This window comes from Streptopelia decaocto, assembly GCF_964273445.1.
Source record: "Streptopelia decaocto genome assembly, chromosome: 12".
In the NCBI taxonomy this organism is placed as follows: Eukaryota; Metazoa; Chordata; class Aves; order Columbiformes; family Columbidae; genus Streptopelia; species Streptopelia decaocto.
In genome coordinates, this window is record NC_138667.1 from 3040404 (window position 1) to 3066778 (window position 26375).

The 26375-nt window shown below is 42.5% G+C and overlaps 1 protein-coding gene across 7 annotated transcripts in view; it reads left to right on the forward strand.

The window, feature by feature from the left end:
• Positions 1-647: 647 nt before the first annotated feature.
• The window catches only part of CPEB4 (cytoplasmic polyadenylation element binding protein 4), a 41982-nt gene continuing 16254 nt past the window's right edge, over positions 648-26375 (forward strand). For 4 of the 7 annotated variants that reach the window (XR_014185252.1, XR_014185253.1, XM_082063769.1 and 1 more), the window contains exons 1-2: positions 1217-3151; positions 12658-12739. Coding sequence is in view for 5 of the 7 variants with exons in the window: in XM_082063769.1 (XP_081919895.1) it covers positions 2030-3151; positions 12658-12739 (1204 nt within the window). In the remaining 2 variants the exon portion in view is untranslated. Of the gene's footprint in view, positions 790-852; positions 995-1155; positions 3152-12657; positions 12740-26375 lie in introns of those variants that run through there. The other 3 variants (XM_082063768.1, XM_082063770.1, XM_082063767.1) reach the window with 3 other exon arrangements.

The window sequence follows — 26375 nt, forward strand, 5'->3', positions numbered from 1 at the left end:
CGCGCCCACAAAAAAAGTGGCCGCCCCAGCCGAGGTGTTTCCTGCCCCTACCAAAAATGGCGGGCGCGGAGCGGCAGCGGGCGGGGAGCCTGGCCCGGGGGGCGGGGCGGGGGCGCGCCCGCCGCCGAACCGGAAGTGCCGCGCTGCCTCCTCCAGCTGGTTGTCATTTCGTGCGGCAGCTCGGTCCTGAGGAGACGGGGCTCGGCAGCGGCCGGGTGGGGAGGAGGGAGGCACCGGCTGCGGCACCGAGGCAGGAAGCGGCGGCTGCTGGGGGGGTGGGGGGGAGGGGAAGAAGACAGAAAAGAAAAAAAAAAAAAAGAGGCAAAACAAGGCAGCGGCGAAGGCTTCGCGCGGAGGACCCGTCGCGGCTACCGAAGCGCCTTCCGACTCCCCGGAGCCGGTGTCGCTCTCGCCCGTCCTCCCCCCCCACCCCCGCCTTCTGTCGCTCTCGCCCGTGGAGCCTCCCCCCTCCTCCCACCTCCCGGCACAGCGTCCCCCCCGGCGAGCCTCCGGTGCCCGGCCGGCGTACATGAGGGGGCCGGCAGCCCGGCTGGAGCCCAGAAGACGCGCAGCAGGGGAAGGACTGTGCCGAGGAGCCGCCGCCGGACCCCGCGCCCCGGTTAGTCCCGCCGGGCCCCCCCTCCGCTGCGCCAGGCGGCCGAGACCCCGTCCCGTCACCCCCGGGCGATTCGGGAGAACCGGTTAAACACCTTCCATGGGGGAGAGAGGAGCCCGGCCCCCCGCCGCCTGCACCTTCCCCTCCCTGCCGGAGCCTGCGCCTCTCCTGAGGTAAAACAAACCCCTCCTGCCTTCCCCGACTCTTGCGAGGGAGGGGGGGACACCGCGGGGGGCACCCCAGAGACACCCGGGGCCTGGCGAGCCCGGCCCGGCCCTGCCCCGCTGGACAACGCGTCCCCGCGGAGGAAAAAACCCCCCCGGACGGATCCACCGGCCGCTCAGCCCCGGGGGAACCCACGGATCGCGGTGGAAGGAGGTGAGAGCCCCGCACCGCAAACCGCCCTCCCGGCAGCAGCGAGAGCAAGAGAAAAAAACAACCTCCTTCCCCTTCCTCCTGCACAACTCGCCGTCCCCTCCCTTCCCTTTTCCCGAACGCTGTGGGGTTTTTTTTTCTGAGATGAAAATCTTCCTCTTCAGACAGCCGGGACTCGTATGAAGGGACACGCGAATATTGGATCGTAAATAAGAAGCGAGTCTGGCGAGCTCAGAAACCCAGCCCAAAAGGAGCAGCATCAAGAATCCACCCTTCTGCACAACTCACTCCCCACCCAGCACACATAGAATACTAATTTCCTGAGATAAGATCTTACCCCTTTAAACAACCACACACGCGCATACACACACGCAGTGTATATTATCACTAAATATAATAGGTTAAAACTAATAGAACGGGAAAAAGCTTCTTCTGTAACTCACCCCTGCTTTTCACCTGAGTGCTGAGATACGTTTTTCCCTCACCCACAGCAAAGACTCTTTTTGAAGAGGACGCAAATATATATTAGATTATAGAGATGTATTAAATTATTCCAGATTTAAATCTATTTTTTGCTGCCAAGGGGTTGGGGGACCAGACATCATTGTATATTTTTTTTTTTTGCTTCCCTCTTAACTCATTTATGGGCGAGTCAAGGCTGCTGAGGAGGAAAAAAACAGGATAGTTAGAGTTTCTTTATCCTTATTCCTCAGAAGCTTTTTCTCTCATTGCAGTGCATTTCCTTTAGAAAAAGGAAACCTCTTATTTTGTGAACCAAAGATTTATTTTTCCCTTCCTCCTGGCCAAAGGAAGGAAACTGACACAAATTGACACATTTAAATAGTTGAAGAGATCTGTCTTTTGCAAAAAAAAACCCCAAACATCTTTATCCAAATCTGAAATAAATATTGTGGAGGGAGAAACTGGAATATCTAGCTAAAACCAGGATACTTACAAATCTCACCTCAGAAGAGGACGAGATAAACACTAAACATCAACTTGTTCTTACAGGGAGGATTCAAACCCTAAATATAATAAATGGGGGATTACGGGTTTGGAGTGTTAGTGCAAAACAACACTGGAAATAAGTCAGCTTTTCCAGTCAGATTTCATCCCCATCTGCAGCCTCCACACCATCATCAAAATGCAGCCCCCAGCCCTGCTGCTTTTATAAATAATAACACAGCTGCCAATGGCAGTACTGCTGGGTCAGCTTGGCTCTTTCCTGCTCCAGCTGCCCATAATATTCAGGATGAGATTCTGGGGTCAGAAAAATCTAAAACTCAGCAACAGGAAAAGCAAGAGTCCCTAGAAAAACAGCAGCTTTCCCCTGGCCAAAGTCAGGAAGCAGGCATGCTCTCTGAACCTGAGAAAACTAAAACTGAAGAAAATCAGGGCGATAGTTCTTCAGAGAACGGCAATGGAAAAGAGAAAATACGAATCGAATCGCCGGTGTTGACAGGATTTGATTATCAAGAGGCTTCGGGGCTGGGTACTTCGACACAGCCCTTGACATCCACTGCATCTTCTCTGACTGGTTTTAGCAACTGGTCTGCAGCTATAGCTCCTTCTTCTTCTACAATAATCAATGAAGATGCAAGTTTTTTTCACCAGGGAGGGGTCCCTGCTGCCTCGGCTAATAATGGTGCTCTGCTGTTTCAGAATTTCCCACATCACGTCAGCCCTGGCTTTGGTGGTAGCTTTTCCCCCCAGATTGGACCCCTTTCTCAGCACCACCCTCATCACCCCCATTTTCAGCATCACCACAATCAGCATCAGCAACAGAGGAGGTCTCCTGCAAGTCCTCACCCGCCTCCCTTTGCACATAGAAATGCTGCTTTTAATCAATTGCCTCATTTGGCTAATAATCTTAACAAGCCACCTTCTCCGTGGAGCAGCTACCAAAGTCCATCGCCGACCCCCTCTTCATGGAGCCCCGGTGGCGGTGGATACGGTGGGTGGGGGGGGTCCCAAGGCCGGGACCACCGCAGGGGACTGAATGGAGGGATCACGCCCCTCAACTCCATCTCGCCCTTAAAGAAGAATTTTGCAAGCAATCATATCCAGCTGCAGAAATATGCTCGACCCAGCTCAGCCTTCGCTCCAAAATCGTGGATGGAAGACAGTCTGAATAGAGCTGACAACATTTTTCCTTTTCAGGTGAGCATATGCTGTTATATCCATAAGAAAAATAACATGTAAGTGCATTAAAATGCCCTAAGAAGTGGGGGGAGGCTTGAACAGTACCATCTGATTGTATGACTTCTGTGCTTGCAACTGAAAAAAATATACGTCTAACTTAAAATGCTACAGTATGAACTGTCTTCTGAGCTATTATTTTTTTTAATAGTGCTTTTCATATGTTGCCCACCAGATATTTGTATTATCCAATTCCCTTCAGCTTAATACTTACACACATTGAGAAATAGTCAATGAACAAATTTAGTTACAAATAGCAAGTGTATCTACTAAGAGGAGTAAGGAAAAAAGTGCTGCCTGATCTGAGGCCTTCTAAATGATTTGAGGATGCACCACATCTGAGCAAAAGTATTAAGTGATTGTATTTTGTTTTACAGTATCATATGGACTCCTAATGCAACATAAATGCTGTAGGATTTTTTGCAAACTTTTTTTTACATGATGGTAATGAACGCAGTTTACTTTCCTCAGTAATGGCAGCACATTTTGGTTACGGACCATTAAATCATCACCAAAAATAGATCTGGACAAGTTTCAGCTGGTGGTCTCCTGTATTTTAATATGGTCTCATCCTGGCAGGTCTTCTGGCCGTTCAACTTCTCCTCCTAGGCCAGCTTTTTATGAATTTAAAAATAACTGTATAATGCTAAACCTAATTTGCAGTAAAAATTAAAACAGAAGTACTCTTCATCTGACCACTAGCTAAACCCAGCTTTTATGTGTGTGCACCTTTTGTAAACTCCTTTAGGCGCAATCCAAAAACCCAAAGTTCTTTTACATGGAGTGGCTTGTTTTTCAAGATCCTCAAATGAGGGCAAAAGTAAAGATTTCCAAATGATTGCAGCATTTCTAGCCACGCTGTAAGAACCAGGGTGACCTACTTAATAGTAATTTCAAAGATTTGTAGATAAGAAATGTGCGATACATCTCATGTTATAAACCCTAGAGAAATGTAAATATATTTAATAATGACTTTGTGGATTCAGATGCAGGAACGGTTTGTTTTTTGGTAAATTGTGCAGTGTGGGTGGATTTGCAGGGCCCGTCCAGCCTCTGCAGCCCCTGACAGCTGAGTAGCTGCTGCCAAGAACTTGCCTTTCGAGACCTTTTTTCTGCTGCAGAGCTCTGAGCTGGTCCAATAACCAGGTAGAGCCCTTGTAAATTTAGAATGCATAGTAATAACAGATTTTAATGTCAGAATTTGTAATTAATATAATGAACCTGTGTCCAGCATACCAAATTTAGGCACTGGAAGCATTAGAAAAAGGGCCGCAGCTGCAGTCGGGCTTTTTTCAGCCTCACTGCAGTGAGACTTGGCTCCCAGTTCAATTCATCCTGTACCCTGACACGCAGCTGATGTTCGGAGTGACAGAATGAGATCAAGTGTGTCCTTGCTGCCGTGTGCACGGCCCAAATATACACCCAGCGACGGGAATGGTCTGGGTTTGACATCAAGGGAATTTCAGGAAATTGGCAAAGTCGACCTTGACTTCTGGGTTATGTTCCAAACATAAAATATCAGATGCGCGTATTTTGATAGCGGTAAAGAAATAATTTTTGTGTAGCGTGTTGGTATCTGTTTACATAAACACCAAGGTGAAGCTGTACATGTCAAGACCGAGTCTGACACTTCTCGATGCCAAGGAAAGGAAAGTGTTGGAGTGAAGTGCTTTCCAGTCTGGTACTGTCACTTCTTGAAGAAAGGAGCAGGGCAGCAAAAGGGACCTGGGCGCTGCACACCCAGGAAGATGCGGATTAATTTTGAAGCCATCTTGGACAACTGCTTTTTGTAACTTTTTTGGTATCAAACCTTTAGCTCCCTTGCTCACTGGGTCATTTGTGTGTTGAAAGCACACTGAATTTTTGAATTGCTGGAAACAAATGAGGTGAAATTTGACCTTTGTCTTTATTTTTTTTTTTCTTGATTCTGCTGGTTGTATCCCCAACTCAAAGCAGAAATAAGGAGTTTTGCTTATCGTATATTTGTGTTCATGCATATGTATATATATGAAGTATATTTGATGATGCAACCATGTAGTGGACAAGGCTATTTTGTTACTGGAATCTTCTTAGATTCCTATTTAGAAAATAATTGAAAGCTGTCCTTGCTGCAGCAACATAATGGAGTAATTTGATACAACTATCCCTTTCATTTAATATTTATGTTTTGCTGCTTAAATCATTAACAAGTGTTGCTGCAATCTAGTGAAAATTAGTTTCTTTAGGAGGCAAGACGTAAACCAGCAATTGCAAATATTTGGGGATCACTTCTTTTCCCCTCCCCGGTTGTCTCCGCTCCCAAGCTTGGTGAAACACACAAGTCTCTGTTTTGCTGGAAGTCGTAGGGTGACCAAGTGTAAGTGCTCGTTTCCTCTTCGGAGAGGACAACATTGCACAATGTCCCTGCAAGCCACCAATGCGAACTACCGTTCGCTTCCAATATTTCTTCCCCTGGCCTTCAGATGCTTGCGATGGCGCAGCTGAAAGGAAAATACTCTGCTGATCTCTCTGATAATCTTGCAATGTGATGGTTGCTTGCTTGGTGTTGAGAGCTGCACGCAAAATGTGCTTTTTAAAACAATGGTTTGGAATTGTGTCTCGTGACACTTCAGAAGCAGCACATCTGTAGGGGTCTCTTGTTGCAGAGGTGGAACTGGATGCAAGGTCAGAGAAGACTTGTTACCAGATCTGTTAATGAAATTAAGTTTTGATACTGTGCTTTAGCCACTGGGCAGCCTTCCCCCTTCACAGATCTTTTGAAAAGAGAAAAGCCATTGTTCTTTGTGCGTTCATTTCAAAAGGAAATGGTCTCCAAACGAAAAAATGGTTCCTGATTTAAAAAAAAAATAGTCTTTGGAATATAACAGCCTTCCCTGAGAATTAATACATGAAAATGCTTTGACTGTGACTTTTGCGTCTTACAAAGTTACTGGTTTTTAAAAAAGAATTCCTTCTCCTTCTCTCCCAGCAGCACTGACAAACAAAGTGCTCAGTAATTGCATTTAGTGCAGCATTGCCCTGGAGATTGTTCTGCCTTTCCTTTGGCCGCGTACTTGCACTTCCTCGGGAGAGTGGAACATCCTGCCTGTTATGCAATGTGTAAATCTTGCTCTGATCGGCATTTCCAGGTCTCCAGATCTCGTCTGCAAACGTGTGACCATGTTTTTTAAATAGGCCTTTGAAGGCGCGAGCAAGTTAAGCAATAGGGTTCAGCTTTCTGTAAAAATGCTTAAAAATAATTCGTGTTTCTTCCTGGAATCAGGCTTGAAAATAACTGCCCATTTCAAAGAATTTTGTACGAGAGCGGTTCATGATATCCACTTGTTCAAAATGTTTTTTCCTTTCTTCTGCAGTGGCTGGTTTCCAGGTATAAAACCCCTTCCAAATCCACCGAGGGGCTGTGCCAGAGAGACTTTCTCTTCCCCCAGGCAGATAAGGAATGTTTGAGAAAACACATACGTGATTACAGAACGTGTTTGAATTCTGAGCTATACGTCAGGATTTGTTTGCCCATAGAAATGGGTTGATTTAATAAGTGCTTTAAACAAATTCACGGGGAACTGGAATTAATTTGCCAATCTTTTCCCTGAAATGAATTTTGCAAATTTCTTTACCATGCCTCTCTATTTTAATATTTGTTCTTTGTTTTTGAGGAACCTTTTCCCAAACCATGACGGCTGGCTGCAGAAAACGAGCCTGTTTGTTTCGCAGAGTTCTGCAGACTTTTCAGTCTAGAAACAGCCGCCAGTGCAAGGAATTTCAAGCTATCATTTTAAAATAGAGTAAATACTTGAAGGTGGATTTTTAGATGTCTGTTCACCCCTTTTTCTGTAACTACATCAGTTGTGTAGTAATTAGTGTCTTGTCTGCTGTTCCCCACAGCTACTGATCTCTGGAATTAGAGGCACTCTAATGTGGTATGACATGCACAAGTTCAGTACTGTGGAAGTTAACACTGTTCTTGTTTTATAAACTTACTACTGACGTTAATACTTTGGCTTTGGCCCTCCTGCTTGTTTTTGACCTCGGGGTTTCTTTTTAAAGAGAGCTTTTGTTAGAAGCTATTTGAATTATGTTTGTATTTTCCTAAGATGAAAAGGAGTGCTCTTATTAAGCATTTTGCTTTGAAAGCTGCATACTTAGCAGCCCAACATAAAGACCGAGAACACAAGATATTGTGGAAAATAATTCCTAGAAGATACATAAAAAATATGTGACTAAAATAGAATCTGCGTTACTGGAAATTTTTATAGAGGTCTGTAATTTCTAGCACTTAAAAAAAAGCTCAAGTTGGACTAAACTAGGAGTGCTCCCTCCCAAAAAACCTCCTGTGTTGTGCGTCACTTAACTTCTCCAGCTTTTCCTTGTTGTTCTTTGGTGAAGCTACAGAAGATGATCAGGGCAGCACACAGCAACATCCTTTCAGGAAAAACCTGTTTATTCAAAGCCTTTAATTCACTGGATGCCGGACTAGGAGCTGGAATCCAGCATTTGCAGGGTGGTGGGAAGCAGGAGGAGCTTACCCAGAAGCATAATCAAGTCCAAATTTGCTTCGCAATTAAAAGAAATATGTGGAACTTGTATTTACTACCTACAATTTTACTTCTCCCTACAACCTTGACTTTGCCTGAGACACAAGGCTTTTTAATGGTGGGAAATACACACAAGGTTTCAGTAAGTTTCAGGCTTCCTGTACTATAATGAGTTGTGAGTTTGCTCATTTTCGCAAACATTCTGGTTTGGCAGAGATGTAAATATAGAAAATAAGCCCCAGTTTTATAACTACACGTACTCCATAAATACTGTGTAATCACCCTCAATAATTGCTTAACGCAGTGGCATACTTTGCATTATTATTGATGTCTCTGTCTTCAAGGAAATAATATTTTATACACTTAGGCCCGGCCTTTGCCCCCAGCCAGTGCTCATACCTTGCCAGCCTTTGCTCTTTGTACACTTGGGTTTTTAGCCTTGGGAGCCCCATGGTGGGAAGCACTGAGTAGAAACTCTCAGGTTCTGGTATCCTAATTGTTCAGATGGTGATAATGCTGTGGGTACAGATTAAACACAATGAATCTGCACTTTAATAGTTAGATTAGATGTACATTTTTCTGACGTGCAAGAGAATTTAGGTATGGGATTCTGAAGTGCCAGGTATGATCTTCCTGTTTATGAAAAATTAATGTTTAAGTTCTCTTGCACAGGAGGGTGTCCCAGTATATGCCCTACATGCTTACTACCAGGTGACTTGCTCTTTGGAATGAAATGTCTTTGGGCTTTGAAAAAGAAAACTGAAATAGCAATTAGAATTCAGTGATTTCCTATTTACAAGTGGCTCCAGAGTAGAACTCCTGAGGTCTACTCTCTATACTTTAGCAATGAGGTTGCATTAGTATGAGAACTCTGCACACTTACAGACGGTTTCTAGACAGTGAGACAATCAGAATCATTTTATTTTCTGTAGACAGCTGGCTGGTGTATAGGCAGAACTGTCGTGTTTGCTCTTGTACAATATTTATGGTCTCGATAGCTCTCAACCAGATCTGCTAGCTGTCACCTCTCCTATATTATTGTGAAAACAACACAATACTCCTTATTCAAAATTATGTTTACTGACTATCCTTTGAAATGTTGGAGCATATTAAGACCGCAGGTTGATTTCTTGCTTTGTGGTAGACGTTTTTTTGGTGGCCTTGTTTTCAACCTGCCGTCCTTCTGCCTCTGTTCTGTTTCCCAAGGATAAGTTCATGTGCCCTTTAGCCCTCTGATAAAGCAAAATTTTAGATGCCCTAAACAAGCCGTGTAAAGCCGAGTCCTTGTGATCAACCTGCGTAAATAAGACCAGGCTGGTGTTAACTTATTTTGTTACTGAAGCGTACATACTCTGTTCCTGGGAAGTCGTTACCCCGCTATCTTTTCTTTATAACTAAACAACACAAGTCTACAGTAAGCCATCCAGCTCCATGGAAAGCACTGTAACTTTGTGAATTGATCCCTTAAAAACACTGCAATATCGTTGTTAATTCTCCATGATGTCTCTTGGAGAAAACATCACCTTTTTCCCAAGTGCAGTGTGGCTTGTGTGCTTTGTAACTCACAACTAACATGTGTCTGAGAAAAGCTCACACTTGGTTACCAGTAAATGATCAGTATCTTGACCATTACAGCTTTTTTATGTTAAGGAACTAAGTTTATAGTTACACATATTTTCAGCAATATCGCCATTACCTGTCTGTCATTGGTCTTTATGTTTGGTATATAATACATATATTGATTTCTGATATGAGTTTCTGATAAAACATGCTGGCCATCTTGGAAGCTAAGACTGGAAAAATCCGTGCGACTGTTTTCAAAGCAGTCTTAGAGTAAAAGGCCTTTAAATGGCATATAAATTCTAAAAAAGTCCCAATGTCGGCTGTCTCTAGTAGTGTGGACTCCCTCAGTATGAGGGCAAGTAGTCAACTATAATAAATTAATGGAGTTCTTTTATCATAAGCACTGTGCAAATCTCTGAACCAGCTGAGCGTGGCATTTTGGCTGGTCTTTATTTAGGACATCCATGACTGACATATTTTAATTATAGGTGTGCACAGGTTTATTTATCTACCAAGTTCTTGAATTCCTCTGCATTTCCAGAGAGGTGGACTGCTGCATCCATTTCAGGAATATACCCACATTCAAGGTAACAGTAGCAGCGGCTCTTCATGTTGTTTTTGCCATTGTCTTGTTAAAAGGCAGAGACGTGGAAGAGCAAACGGTTTCCAACAACCGGGAGCAAGGCCGATCTTCCCGAGGGTGTTGAGGCCGGGGTGGTTCAGCACCGTGAACTGATGATTAGATTGGTGATTCCATACACTGTGAGCACAGAGACCATTTGTTGGACAGACAGGCAAGAACGTATCAGCGTTCTGAGGGTGCTGAGCCTGTGGCAGCCTGTTCCACGGCTGGGACAGATCACTGGAACCGCTGGAGAGCCTGAGTGTGAATGTGAGCCGTATTTTAGCCGGTCCTCCTTTTTCTGTCATTGCTGACAGCTGCAGGTAGGAATGTGACCAATTAATCTTTTGTATTGGTGCACAGGGTCGTGTTTTAAAGTGTTTGCAGTATGATTAGAAGCTTATAGACTTTATGCTGCCAAGTGCCAGCTGGCTGGTTCACTCCGAAGCTTCCCCTGGAGAATGTGCTGTCCCTGTCAGCAAACCAGTTCTATTGTGTTTTATTCTCTAATGTTTAAACTCTCTGTTATCAATATTAAAAACTTGCCATTGCAGCAAATCTCTCTGTTCGTTACGATAGTTCAACCCAACCCAGACAAGAGACTCTTTAGGCTCACGTACTCCAGTGCATACACAGCACAAGCAACTAGAAATTACTCAGCTTGGGTTTCTTCCTTTGTGTTTCTCGGACAACTGAAATGTGAAGTGCCACAAATTCAACAAAGACTTGGAACTACTGAGGCTGTGCACTTTGTGAAATGAGAATTGTGTGGCTGCTCATGGGTTGGACTCGAGGTTAATGCCACACAGAGAAACACAATATGCTCCGAAAGCCAGAATGGGAGAAGGAACAGCTACTGAGGGACGGTGGGTTTTTAGAAAATGCCCCCAGCGGTGTTTTAGGTTATTTTTGCTGTGTTGTGAGGGCTGCTGAAAACGTAGAGATTGTCTTGAGCATCCATTCCTGGGTTACACGGCTGTGAGATCCTAATGGGTCCAGGATGCAGATCCAAGGACTTTTACTCAACCCTGCTGCGGTATTTTAGTTTAACTAGGATTTGAACTAGTTAGGAACTAGGAACATATAAACCAAACCAATAAACTAAATACTTCCAGGAACCGAACCAACCAGTAGGAAACGTGTGAAAGTAAAAAACCACAGAATTCAAGAATGTAAATGCACATGATGGTTTCCGTAAGGTGCCTCAATTGTCTTGTAATATAAATGACTGAGGAAGTCAAGACTGTGAGGAGAGAGGGCAACACTCGGCTTTTTATAGCAAATTTGATTTGGGGCTGGGATAATAAAGCAAATGGTTCCAAACTCTCATCTTTCTAATGCTCTTTGAAATGCAGCACATCCGGGGGAAATACTTCACCTGTTCTATGGCCGAGAGAAAGAATATCAGAAAATGCAATTGCAAAATAGCCTTGTTTAGTGGTCAGAATGTCACGCAGGGACTTGGGAATGGATCAGCACTCCGGGAGCCTCCTGGATTCCTGCTCTTAAAAGAGTATGAGGTGTTTAAAGTCCGAGTTGACCGACCAGTCTGATACAACGAATGTCTCTTGCAACACTGCAGTCAATATTGCGTTACCGCTTCAGCTGGGGAAGTAAAGGGCATTATAACTTGAAACACAACAGGTTTTGTGCAATACCCTTTTTTTTTACTTCACCGCTGGTTTTAAAAACGATCAAAGCTGGACCCGTGTACTCTGGAAGAAATTCAGCTTCACAGCTGGAGTTAGGAACAAAAAGGATATATATTCACTGTTGTAATAGTGATAGTTGTAGAGGAGCAGTTTAGAGCGAATGTCTGGAATTGCTCACATTTTGTGTTCCTATTTGGACAGATACTTTTCATGCTTGATCTCAGTTCAGAGTTGAATCTCTTAGAAAAACGAATTCCACAGTTGACATATAATTTCAGTTACTTTGAATTTGCTAATTAAAAGGAGGCAGTGCCGGGATATTTTGTGTTGCTTACACTAATGTAGCATCAGATTTGTAAGCTGTGGAATTTATTGGTTTAATTGGGAAAGCAGGAGCCATACCTGTGTTAAATGATGGCTTGGGTTAATATGAAGGCTAAATATTTGGTAAGTATACTTCAAATAGCTTGAGATAATGAAACCATAAAGTACATGAGACATCTTGCCTCCCATTTGTTGAGTCCTCTCTCAAGTCAAGTAATGCCTGGAATACCAAGCTTGTGAATTAGAGAATTAAAAATCAGAGCTAATTGGTCACCTACTAAACCAGACTGTCTGCAACGCCGCAGCTTACATGGAATACTTTGTAATTACACAGAATTTAAACAGACTGAGCTGAATTGGGTTAAGTTGTTGGGGTAGTAGTTTAGGTGAAGGAAATTCTATGTGTTTCTGCAATTTAAATTTTCCTAAATTTGGGCTGAAGTAGCCATTTTATTATTTCTCCTCGCAATTCTGTCTCCCAGGATCTTCACTTCCTAACTGTGAAATTCTTTTTAACAAAGTTTAACTGTATAGCAAGGAATACAAACTAAATATGGAATTTGGGTTCTTAAATGTTCGGTTATTATAAATATAGACCAGATTGATATTAAAGAATATTCTAATACTCCTATATCAGCCTGACTTTAGTGGTGTATGTGTTGCTGCTTAATTCTGCTGTAGTAATGCAGAACAAACCTGAAGTTTTTCTGGTTTAGATGGTCTTGTTTAACGCCGTGTGTTGCCTAAACTGGCTTTGTTTGCATTTGCTTGCAGGATCGCACACGGACTTTTGACATGCATTCGCTGGAGAACTCACTCATTGACATCATGAGAGCTGAAAATGATTCACTGAAAGGTAAATTTAGAAAGAGACTATTTCCTGCAGTACGTAATTGGGAAGACTGCTTCCTTAGAGTGAGAAAATTCAGTTTTGTTAAGGACAAGTTCCATTCCATTGTGCACCCAATGCGTGTCAGGCCGGCCTCCTTTTTTCAGTTGTCTCCACATGGAGCTGTTGCAACACATGAGCACTTGAGTGTGTGTTGTCTTTACACAAAACAATGGGAAACACAAACATAAGCTGATCTTTTGTGTAAGTTGCCAGCGTTGTTTTTAATAGATACAATGTGTGCAGCCTGTAAAAATGATCGACTTCAGGAATCTTGTGCAGCTCAGCGAGGCGGAACTTTTTGCTTAATAGTGTTTTTCTGGTGAAGTCAGAGTTCTTGCTGTCTTGGGGGAGAGTGATGTTTATCCGTGTCATTTTGAGAAGAACACTGAGCATTTCATCACAATTTGCTTTAGTTCTTTACCTCTCTTTTTTTGTTGTTGCTGCCTTGAATTGCAGAATTCTTTGTACCATTGGGAAAGGAAAAGGGGGTTGAACTGACTTGCACTTGGGATTTATCTTTTTCTTTTTGGCAAAGGATAATCTTTCTTTGAAAATACTTCAACTTACAAAGTATTCAAAGCATTAGTTACGTATTTTATCTAAACCTGAATATACAATTTGGAAGTCTAGTTTCTTATTCTTGACTAATCTATTTTGGTTTGATGGTTACTTGTACAAGTCAAAGTCAAACTCTTACTTATTATCTAAGCGTTGAGTTTTGTTACCGGTCATGAGACCACTGGAAAAAACAAACCTGCATTTGTGGTTTCTGAAAGCAAATTTCGTTTGCTATCAAAGCTTGTGCTGTTAGTGAAATGCGACTTGTTTTAATAGTGAGTCTTGCCCAGAAACTGGCGATCGCTTGCATTTCACATCCCCGGTGCTGAGATGAGAAACACCACGAAATACACTTTCCTCTTGAAATCACAAGGAGTCTTTGCCGTAGATAAAAGTAATGCCAAATGAGTTAAAAAAAACAAAATACATTTCCTCCTTATGTTGTGGGGGCCGGGCTTTTATTAACGACAAGTAGTAATAGCTGTCATTTGTTTTATTTGCTGTCTGGCAACACCCCATGCCCCCGGCATGGAACACAGCATATTTACCTTGAAATTTGAATTTAACAAAGTCAGGTTCATATGTGTTTAGCACCTAAACAAGGGTAGTTCTGCACAGCGGTATGATTTTTAGTTTAAATGCTTTGAAAAGATTCTTTGCCATTGCAATATGTTATTGAGTGCTTACTGTGTGTTGAGAACGATGGAATAAGTGTGTCAGCAAAGAACACATAGAGTTCTGAGACACATTAATTCCTGCTTGAGCTTGACAGTTAATCCCTCTGCAGGGTCATCTGTGGTTTGTCTAAAGTTCTGTGTGCGTTGGATCATACTGATCAGAACGCAGTATTAGCGATCAGGTATTATTTGGGAATTATTTCTTAAGTTCTTTATAAATGGTTCTGTTTCATGGCTAATAGTTGTAAAACTATAAAGAAAAAGCCTCCAAATGGAGATGAAAAATCTAAGTGATCCTACGTGAAATACTTTGTCGTGAAGTCTCATTTTCCTCAGCAAAAACATTGAGTTTGCTTATAGTGAAATACGCAGTACACTGAATTTGACTGCAGCTTATCTGGCACAGCAGACTTAAAACAATCACTTATTTGCTGAAATATATTTAGGAATGGATCTTTATTCCAACCAGCATCTGCTGTGTTGTGGTAACGCTGCAGTGATGGGCTGTAAGTGGGGTGGGATTTGTGAGGAGAGGAAACACCTTTAGTTAAACTGCTGCTACAGCTGGAAAAAAATCGTAACTTCCTGCTCCCAAGCAGATTTCCAGGCAAGTCTGAAGAAGGGCTCATGCGATCACCAGTCTTTTGTGTTTCTTTTCTTCCCATCTGTATCAGTCGGTACATGATTATTTCTTATCACAGATTCTGTCTCCCGTTTGCACTTTTCTTGCCTCACCTTTATGTAAGCCGATTGCAAGCGATCTTTAAAAACCTGGGATTTAGAAATCTTAAAATGTGACAAATTACGGTTGTCAGTTCAAGTCGTCCGTGCCATTTCAAACACCTGCAGTTCAACAAGCAGATCCATAAGAAGCTTTTTGTTTTGCATTTTAAACGGGTTAATCAGAGCATACGGTGCTTTTAAACTGAAGCTGGAGGCTCAGAAAGGAAAAGCTTCTGGGTCTGAGGCTTTAAAAATAGCCTGGGCAAGACACTAATAAACCATACTGCAGAGAGCAATCTCAGAATGGCATGGAAATAATTTAGATGATCTAATAGGTCTCGCTGCTATCTTGTGAGTCTTTGAGAGGCTTTCGTGTTGATTCAGCATGAGTTCAGTACATAACACCAACACCACCCCCTTTCCTATTGTAACAGACCTGCAGAGAAAGAGGTGCTGTGTTAAAATACACCTCAAAACAGCTTGAAGGGTATGGTCACAATAATAGATATCGGTCACAGTTTGGAACCTGCTGTCTCTTGGAAATAATTTCTATATTTATATGGTATGTTCGGAGCAGCAGGTTGGAGATCTCCTCACAAAATTACAAGTAGGAATTCTTCAAAATGTAACAAAGTCCATTCACAGTGTGGACTTCTTGAGCGAGGCAATTAGGCTGTGCTGGCCTTGGCGTTGCTTAGGACAGTAATAATAATTATGTTCTCGGGTCTTGCTGTATGAAATAAATAGTGTTTCCTGTTGGAGGTTCAAAGGAGAATCTTAAGTGTCATGGATTCAGTATTACCTTTTAATGCTTTTGACAGGCGTTTTGCCGTTTTCCCCCCTCTTTTTAAGGTATATTTTTATCCCTGCTCAAATCCTCTTCCTTTGCTGAGCAGCTGCCATTTCACTATGTTATTTTTACCCACCCGAGTGTGCTCCATGGCCAGTGCCAGTCTGCAGGAGCCTTTCCCTGCAGACTAATTGCATCGTCTTGACCGTCTATTCAGCCTCCGTGAGCTGAGCCTGGGATCCAGAGCCTGATTTTTGAATCTGGGCCTTCCAGATGGCAATTGGAGCATGACTGTAATAGTAGTAGATTGACTAAATATTTCCTCGTTAAGTGACACTGTAATGTCTTTAAATACTTTATAATGGCAGATTGTTTTATTGCTGAAATATCCTATGGTTCAGTTCAGGATATAAGGTTATTGCCTGGAAATCGTGCAAGGTGAAATGGATTAAAGAAGCAGGGAAGTACATCTTCTAGCACTGTGCAGCGTTCCTGGTAAAACTGGGATGTGAATAGTATCTGGGTGAAAGCCGCAAGTGTGAAATGGTCTCTAAAGACTAAACATGCACAAAAAGGAAGATTTTAGAAGTAGGATGAGGTCAGAGCACACATACAGACACTGGGAGAGTCGACAGCAGCTCTGAATTTCAGAGATAAGAGGGAAATCAGAATGATGAGAACTGGCACCGTTCGGGATTTCTCTGAGCAAGCAGATACGCTTAACTGTGTTTTTAAAGCAATCATCAGCCCCTTCATATTGATCTGAAAAACTGTTTCAGATGTGAAGAAAGTGGGTAAACCTTATAAAGAGTTATTTGATGAGAGGGATCAAAATAGTTTTGACAGCATTTTATGGATGTCAGATAAGAAACTGAACTAGTTTTCTGTTTTCTAGCTGTATGGATTATGCAACATGATCATACTAATTGGGTAGAATGGGCCATTTGTATTTTAATGCATCCAATTGAGGATGAAATGCACAAATCTTTTGCTTCTACTGCACCAGGCTGGAGACAATTTTTGTAGACAATTATTGTCTTGGGAAACTGTTGATCAATCCCTGTATTGAATGTTTCCTACTCAGAATCTTCTTGAGTTTTAACTCCTTTGCAGCAACCAGGAATGGCTCGTGGGATTTGCAGGCTTGAGTGCGTGAGAATTAAGAGGAAAACCAATTGTTTTATTATCTCAAAACATTGCCAAACTGGGTTTAATAGCAATAAAATACAACCTGTGCTGATGGAGCTGTGATGGAGGAAACAGTCTGAATTTTATTGGAAATCAGCAGCTCCCACTCCTGTGGTATCCACTATTTTGGTTAAACTATTGGGTTAAATGGTTGTAAGCGCTAGTCAGGAGTAAGGGTGTGCTTTCTTTACAAATGCAGCTAATATTCAGAATTTTGTGGTGATATGCAGTATTTTAATTGTTTTAGTGTTTTGGTATGCTTTTTTCCCCAGTTCCTTTCCTGGTAACTGAAGTGTTTGTTGGTTTATCTCCACTTTTCCAATATTTGGGGTTACCAGAGCCTTTGTTTAGAAACAGTCCATCGAGGAAGAACATGAAACCACCCAGGCAACAGGAACAGAAATCTTCCATTAATAAATATTGACATCAGACCACAGATTGGATTCTAACCTTACATAGCAGTAATCACAACCATACATAATGTCTGATTTTACATTCGTTGGCTGTTATCTCATCAACTCCCAGCTTTCTCATTTAAATTGACATTTGGTTCTGTGGCTTGAACGAAATGCTTCTTTGCAAGAGATGCTTGATTTGATGAGGCTTAGAAAAGCAAAACAGGACTTGGAGGAGGAAAAATCAAGCCTCAAGCTTGCAGAAACATGAGGACTCCAACACAGACGATACGTAGCGAGAAATCAAACTAAAAGGCGGCCGCAGCGACTTTCCCTGCGAGGAGACGCGTTTCCTTGAGCTCCTGAGCCACAGCCTCACCTGGCACTACCAAATACTCCCAAGTGGGGGTGAGCACCTCTTCAATTTCACGTAGAGAATGTAATGTAAAATGTAAAAATCATTTACAGCCTACTGAAACATGGATTACCCCCCCCACCCCAGTTTAAAAGCCAGCCCCCTTCGCAGAGCTCATCTCTGGTTTAGAGGGGGCCCTCAGAAAAGAGGGGAGTAGAGCCCTCCCCCTGCCCCCCCCCCCGCAGTGCTGCCTGCGTGGACTCTCCCGACAGCCGCCGCTGGGCCCGTCCGGCCGCGGTGGAGCCGCCGGTCCCGCAGCGCCGGAGCCTCCGCGATCCCCGCCGCCACATGAAGATTCCCCACCGCAAGGTATCTCCGTTCTCCCGGCGGGGCTGCTGCTGCCAGGGCTGTGCTCGGCGATAGGAGCCCGCACGCGTTGCTTCGTCATCGCCTCCTTTTGCCTTGGCGGTGTTTTCGAGCTGGGGCAAGTTGACAAGAGTCGGGTTGCGGGTTGGGAGCGGGGAGAGGAAAACGCTGCAGAGCGGCAGGTTCTGGGAGCTTTGTTTGGATCGGGCTCTTCTCCCAGCTCCCGTTTAAAGGTCAGGGTTTGTCTTGTGCTTCCTGAAGCCTGCGTGCTCTGCTCGGTTTGTATAATACCGGTATTAACCAACAATGGAGACTTGGAACGTGGCTGTGTTCTTAAAGCCACAGGCGGGCCCGCTCTGCGCCCACCCCCTCCATAAATCAGGCTTTTAATTCCTCACCTACACCCCCCCGGCCCAGCAGCCGTGCGGGTGCACCGGGTGGGGGTTAATTCTGGAGCAAGAGAAAGAACACGGGTGTATCCGGGAGATTTTGCATAGTTAAAGTCTTGAAACTAAACTGGTTGCTAAGTTATCAAGTGGTTGCCTGGTTTTGTGTCACTGTATGCTGTAGGAAAATGGGGGCCATTTGGAAAAGGTTTTTAATTTATTATAATAGACTGGAATTGGCAGCATTTCGGTGGGTATAAATGAAACGAGACTTTGCCTGTTCTGTGGAAGTCTGGACTGACACACAAGTTGCCCTGAGTGTCATGTAGGTGAAGACTTTGAGACTTTTCCCGATTATGCCTTGACACCTTACTTTTCAGTTACCAACTGTGAAAAGCCAAGACCCATTTATACTATCTCAGAAAACATTGTGCATTACCTAATAAATAATTTAAACCATTTGTATCCATGTACACTGATGCGTATGATTTAAAAAGTCAGTAGTTGCTGGTCTTCATTTAACTATTTGTGCAAAATCCCTTATTACAATGAAAACTGCAAAAATCCCAGGACAGGGATGTAACACTTAAGACTGTATAATAAGCATTTTTACAATCGTCTGGAATAATTTTGTAAATTTTAGCATGATCCAAGTTTTGTACTGAAATGTAGCAGTTTAGTGTTTGTTTTCAATGTTGGAAAACGTCAGTTGGGAGAGGTGAATTACTGTTGATGTTAAATTAATTCCCATGGATTTATTGATATTCTTAATTTCAGGTGTGTGAGAAGTAGCCTGTAGGTTATGGTGCTGCTCACAGTTTGGGAAAATTTTTAAAACGTTGACATGTATTTGCCTTTGGAACTGCATTTGAAACTTGAATTTGACTTATGTTAGGTATACATCATGTCAAACACGGTGCTGGAAGAAAATAAGGAAACATACTATTTGTTACCTTTGCTGGAATTCCTGAGTAGTTAAAATTTTGTGATAATACCTGTGTTTGTGTAGAAATACAGGTCTTGATAATGCCGATGTCAAACAAGTAGATGTTTATTCCTCTCTACTGCAGGGTATTAATTCAGCTGAGGAAGAGCAGCACCTTGATTTATGCTGTCTGTCTAAAACGGAGCCACTGAGCAATAAGCTGGAGGGTATTAATGGAACCACCCTTTGAGGCCAGGAAATTCCTTCCCTGCCACCACAGAGCACTACAAATATCCCAGGGTTTTCTGATCCCGGTCCAGCTCTGAAATCAGCGTTAGGATTCCTGTTAACTTCATGGGGGTACGAGACCAACAGGGGTTTTTTTGTCCAATCTTGAAGCATTTCTCCCAGGCCCCTTGCCATGCTGCCCCAGCTCCCGAGTCCGTATGGGAAATACAATGCCTTTCACAGTCCTTAGACAAGATATTTCCTAGGAGTGCATGTGCTGCAAATGATGGGACAGTTAAAGATTTTTAAAACACACCATTGAGTTACTGCCAAAGATTTTAATGTCTAAGTCAGTGACTTGATCTTGAGAAGCCTTTTAGCCAACAAAATCTTGCTGAATTCTGTGACAGCAGCCTTGGAATCTGCTTAAACCTTTTTAAGGTTCTCTTGCTTTCTTTTTTATATTTTTGTTAAATTAGTTCCATCCCTTTTTTAAAAAATATGTTTACTCTTCTGACTTGTTCCACATCACTGTCCACCAAGTGTGTTTATGTGTTGTTTTTTTTCTCTGAGTTCTTGCTTAGATAACCTCTGACCATTCTGGATGATCTTCAAAGCAGCCTTTGATTTGGAGCTGTATTATTCCATGAGTTGGGTCTGTTCCTTGGTTTAGAAGAGGGAGAGCTCAGCCACCTCCCCTCCCGGGCTGCCCAAACTACCTGTCTTTTGTCTTTTTGCCGACTTTGTTCACTTTTTGCCTTGATGTTGAATTGTTAGTTCTTTGAGTCTTTCATTAGCCACATTTTGCATGTTCTCTACCATCGCGTTTATCAGGCTAGAAATGGCATGAAAAGGAGCAGAAAGAAAAGCCTGAAGTGCTTAAACCTGGTGATAAAGAAGAAATGGGAGTTATAATGAGAATGGGGCTGAGTTTTGAAAAAAGATGAAGGGCTGAGGTGTAAGTGGAAATGGGAACAGGCTGCTGGGAAAGTGGGACAGAAACGCTTTACAGTGGCGGGTGGTCTGTGCATGTACCCATGAGTGACTGTGCAGCAGCCTGAAATCTGATTGTTAGCATCAGTTACTTAAGATATCTACTTACTTTAATTCAGCATTTTCTAGACTGTTGAGAACGATTGATGAGGCAAATCTGAAAATATATCTTTCAGTGGATTTTTCTGAACTCGAATTGATGTATTGTTTGTTGGAGCGCAGATGAGTTGGCTGTGATGCCAGTTGTGTTTGGGGCGCTTTTGTTGTTTGATTTGCGTGGTTGTTTTCTACTCTGATGTTGATAGTTGGAGTTTGGGATGAGTGGAACAGTCATTTTGTCTCTAGATGGGAATGTCAAGTGTCTTTAGGGGTGCAGGGAGCGCTGCTCTTCCAAATTTATTAAGAAAGCCAATTAACAAGAGTCCCAGCTCAGCGGTCAGGTTGGAGAGTTATGAGAACAGCATAATTTTTGTGTATGGAATGTGGGTATACTTGTGATAGAGAAAATGTGTTATAAATTGGTTTAATTTTCATTAATAAATCCCTAGTCATGCATAGTAACGTTACATACAAACCTGCATATTGTCATTGGTGCACAAATGGTGAGGGAGATGGGGGCAGCTTTATGAAAGCATTCTAAAGAACGGCTTGGTTGTTCACGTGTCATTTTGAGTTGTTATAATAAATAGTGTTGGCATCTGGTCTTGAATACAGCTTTGAATCTAAGCAGAGAAAATGAAGTGCTGATTCTTTCAAATACAGTTGTGTGTTTCTCTTCCCATTTCCATTGGTTGTGGGGAAGCGTGTGATACAGTTTTTTCACATGTATTACTGGAAAAATCAGCGTCTTATCTGTGCTGGTTCCTGTAAAATGAAAAATGGGGAGATGTGATACTGCAGCGACTTCTGATGTTGACGTGCTCGTGTCACAATTTCCTTATTGTTTGGGAGTGAAGTCAGAGGATGCTTAAAAAAGAAACAAAGGCCTCACGTTGCGTTCCAGGCTGTCTTGTGATCATTCCTTCCATAGACAAAAATAAGTTACTTTCAACCTATTATTGTTCTTAAGGAACTCCGGGTTTAAATCTTGCAGCGTGTAAGCGCAGCTCTTGGGAGCCCCAGGCGGGAGTTGCAGTTCAGGCGACGCTGTGAGCAGGAGGTTTGTAAGATCTTGCACCTTTTCCATAAGTTGCTCAATGAATTCTAGAATAGGTTCAATACATTGTTCTTGCCACTTCCAAAATAAATTATCTCTAGCAAGTTTTAGCATACGACATCCCGGTCTTTCCTCATGGTAGCAAGTCCATCCTTAGCATATATTTAGGAATTTACTGAAGTTGGCACATTTGAAGCAATTCTATGGCTGAGACCCTGATTTGCTCTTTTATTTGGCAAAGCTGTGTAATGATTTTCCTTGTCCCACTTGGAAATTCTGCCTTGCATTTTTTATTTTTCAAGTGAATACAGTAGTAATATCAATTGTTCAGAACATAAATGCTACCAATTCTTCCATATCATAAACTGGAAGATGTATTGCGGGAAAACACTGGATGTTTTTATAACTTCTTGTCTGTTCTCCAGAAGTCACACGTGAATAGGAAATGAAGCTCAGTGCCACCAGGAGTGGGGTGGCTGCTTTTCTGCAATAAACCTGTAATTCCATGTAGAGAGTTATGCTCCGTCCTTTGCTTTTGCTGCTTTTGGTTTCTTATCTCTGACCCTGTGGGGGCTGCGGGAGGAGAAGGCAGAGTTGTATTCAAATACATAAGATATTTAAGAGTGCCACTCAAATTGATTTGCTGTAAGCCACTGTAACATAATTAGAATTACGGAAAAAAAATACAAAGCTGTAGCTCTGTTTAGGATTTAAAGTAGGTTTGTTTAGGAGAAGATGACTCTGTGTCCTTGTATTTGATAGTGAGGGAGACTTTGAAGTTTGCTTTGAAGCTTCTGTATTTTTGAGAGGAGGGAGGCTGGGTTGGGTTTGTCACCTTTCAGGAGTATTTTCACCATTTCTCAGTTTCTTTCTCCTTCCCCCCTGGTTATTTAATGTATAAAGTTGTCAACAATCACATGATTAACAAGTTATTCTGCTGATAATCCGCTTTGTGGCACACAGCTTCTGCCTTTTTACCATGTGAACCCAATTAATTCAACATAATCACAGGTGACCCAGTGTTTCCATCGGAAGAGCCAGGGGTGGGAGGCTTTTCTAGGTGGATTCTCTTGAGGCTTTTAGAAGAAATCAGTTTGTTTTCTGGATGTCAGTTGTGTTCTGTGACATTGACCTGGAATTTGAAATGAAAGATTCTGGTCAGACCTGGACTCGGGTGCTGCAGAAAACCAGAAACTTCATCTCGTTAGTGTTCTCGACAGAAGAAACGGGTAAATACTTGGCTTCAGGCATCTGGCTTTACTTGAAATAAAGCATCATACTTGTGTCTAGAATAGTACTCTTGTTTTTCAGCATTTGTTTGGACATTTGGGACATACAATAGAGCTATTTTTCTCATCATGTGCCTTTTAATTTTTTTTTAAATTTGTTATTACAGTGTGTTTCTTTAAAAATAAGAGCAAAAGCAGGTTTTGGCATCTCTGCTGCTTAATGTTGCAGAATCAGGACTTCCAAAGGTGTTAATCCCTGGTTTTACTGCTTTGCTGCTTTCATGCTGACTTTGACATTACTAAAAGTGTGACAAATGTGCGTTCTCCAGATGTGTATTTGGAGGTGTTTAATTTATGTAAGGTTGTCTTAGATTAAGAAAATACTTTTGGAATGGTTTGGATTCTTTGAACTTAAGCAGCGTTTGAAATCCACATACCAGGGAATCTCTCATATCCCTTTTCAGTAGTTTGGTTTTGAACAAAGAAAAGGGATCTCATTTGCCGATATCATAAAGATGCAGAGTTCTGCATGGAGTAAGTTCACTGTGGCTGTAGATTTGTTAAAATTCTGATGAGTTTATTCTATATTGATGGAATTTGTCCCGCATCAGCTGTCGGCTGTTCCGCAGGCAACACCTCATGTTGGGGTCATTTGACAGAAATGTGATGATCTGCTTGAACCGGGCAACAGTTTTGCACGTGTGTTCATGGAACTGTAGCCTCATCCTTTTGTCCTTAATATTTTAGAATTCAAATCAAGGACTGCATAAAAAGCTGTACTTTCTTGCCTACCATGCAACAGTTTCTATCACTGTCTGCTTTCCTATTGAAAATGTCTCTTTTTGAGAAGGAAGATATTTTTTTAACTAGGAAGAAAGAGATACATATAGGAAGATGGTATTTTTATGTTCTAATTTGAGAAAGTATATCTACCTCTCTGAAAGTACCTGCCTTGGTCTCTGAATTGCTCCTTCGTATACAGAGATAATTTAACCAAAGGTAGGTTAAATATGGGAGTTCTTTATAATTCTCATTTCCCTGCTTTTGGTTTGGTTAAGGATGTGATTAGATTCTTCACTAGTGAAACTGAGCTTGAGATGACCTTGCAGAACTATTCTCGTGAGATGCCCTGTTACCTGTGCTAGAAATACGTGGTCCCTGCGTTACATATGACATGTATTGTGAAATATGAAGTGCTGATAAAATCTCACTCTCGAGTTATAATCAACCCTACCTGCCCCCAGGCAGTAGTTGGGGAAAAGGGTAATAAAATCCTGTAGTTGATATTTTAATGGCCTTGTGCACAGCATTGTCAATCTTGCTACAATTACAAACTATGGTTTGGTGTGGAATAAGTTCGAAAGAAGGCTTTGCTGTTGGAATGGCAAAACCAGATTGTACTTCAATTTTGTTGCTGTGATTTAAAAATAAAACTCAGGAGGGCATAAATGTTTTCTGTACTAGAGCCAGGGATATCTAGCTCGCGCTTAGAAATAATCCCGGGAGACTTTGATCCTTCTGTTTCACTAAAAGTTAAGTCCTGAGTGAAACAGAAGACAGACCAGCACCAAATTACCTCTTGTCTTCTGTTTAGGGGGAGAAAATAACTCTGAGAGTAAACAGTTTTAGTCAAAACTTGAACCTCTATGTTTGATGTTTGTGTATTGATCGTATTTGCTTTCTAACATGAGAAACTGGCCACTGTGACCATCTACAGGTACAATTTATTAAAATATCTAGAGAGGTTTCAATATAGTTGTAGAGAAAACCTTATTATCCCCCCTTTTGAAAATAGTCTGGACTCTTACATTTTCTCCCTTTACATAATATTTAACAAATAGCTGAGGATGGTTGTTTTCCCTTTTGCTCTTTGCTGCTTTCAGCTGTGAGAGCTGGAGCCTTTCCCCATAGTGGTTCGCTCGGTTCTAACGCAGGTTCTTGTTTAGTACTTTTTCTCCCTGAAAATCAGCAGTTACGATCATTCCCTCACTCATGAAATCTTATGAATTGGGGGTCGCTTCAGCAAAACCTTGTTCGGCTGGAATATTTTTCTTAGAGCCCGTAGGATTGGTCTGGAATATGAAGGAGAATGTGCAAATGGCCCCAAGTTTGTGAGCTTTCCCGGAGCTGGGAAGGGTGCGACTGGGTCAGGTTATGGAAAAAGTCAGCAGGAATATCGGTCCCTTTTTTATTTCAAAAAATATTTTGCTGGTAAGTTCAGTGATGAATGTGCGCAGAAACCTGAAATTCCTTGGAACTCACTAGTGAACTGGTCTGGTTTGATCGTTGAAAGGGAAGAAATGGGACCATATCGATGACAAACGGAAAAGATTAGAGTGTGTGACTGAATTGGCCTCTGTGCCGAGGTAAAGAACAGAATCCTGCCCGGAGGAGCTCTTGGGTTAAAGATACAAATGAGATGCAGAAATGGACAGGTATCGCATCAACCTGGACTTACCTGCCTTAAAACGACTATCGCAAGGTAGTGAGAATGAAGGTACAACCGTAATTTAATGCTGAGCATTCAGTTGCTCTGGCCATTCCAGCGTTTTATGATGTTTCTATTAATACTAACTATGAACACTTGTATAAATCTCTTAGTTATAATGTGGCCTTAGAAAGCTGGGGTGACGTTCACAGGGGATCTGGATCCTCTTGCTTGTTGGTCCATTTCCTTTAAACAGTCTCCTCCCGAGCTGCCCTTTTTGTATGAATCTTTCACAGTCAATGGCACAAAATACACCTGAAATTGGGACCATCCTGCCGACGGGAAGGTGGCACAAACCATTAAACAGCACCAGGTGCTCAGCCCAGGCACCATTTGCAGGACAAGCTGGGAGGAAGTTTGAGGTTTAAGTAATTTAGGACACCCGCCTACATTTTTCATGCTTCTTCAGCAGAATGTCATTGGGAACTGGGTGCTTTATGCGGAACGGCACGTGTGATGATACACAACATTCTAACACCCTTTTGGTGCTTCCTATAGAGAGAAGAAGGTTCAAGACGTTTGATTGGAGGTACATTAGACGCAAATGTTGTGCAGCATAAAGAAAAGAGAGGGAGATGGCCAGGAGCCCATTAAGTGTCTCAAGTAAAGCAAAGATGTGAAAATTGGAGTGGATTGCTTATTCATTAAGTTCCTTAAAATGAAAGACAGTAACAGCAGCAGGTTTTTGCAAAAAAATCACTGGCTTTCTGTGCGGCTTGATTGCTTATCAAGAACGGAGGGTTGGGGGGGGGCTGAGGTGGCAAAATCATTGAAGGAGCTGCTAATAGCACTTTAAATTTCAGACTGATTTTATTAAAAAAAACTCTGCAAAGGTTATTAATACGCAGTTTAACCAATCGCATAAACTCCTTGGTTTTGTTAGATTTTGTCACACAGTTCTTGCTCAAATACCTTGTGAGATTCGTAAATCTGGCTGAAGCCCTTTATGCAGTTCACAGGATCCCAGAATGTCAGGGGTTGGAAGGGTCCTGGAAAGCTCACCCAGTGCAATCCCCCCATGGAGCAGGAACACCCAGATGAGGTTACACAGGAAGGTGTCCAGGCGGGTTGGAATGTCTGCAGAGAAGGAGACTCCACAACCCCCTGGGCAGCCTGGGCCAGGCTCTGCCACCCTCACCATGA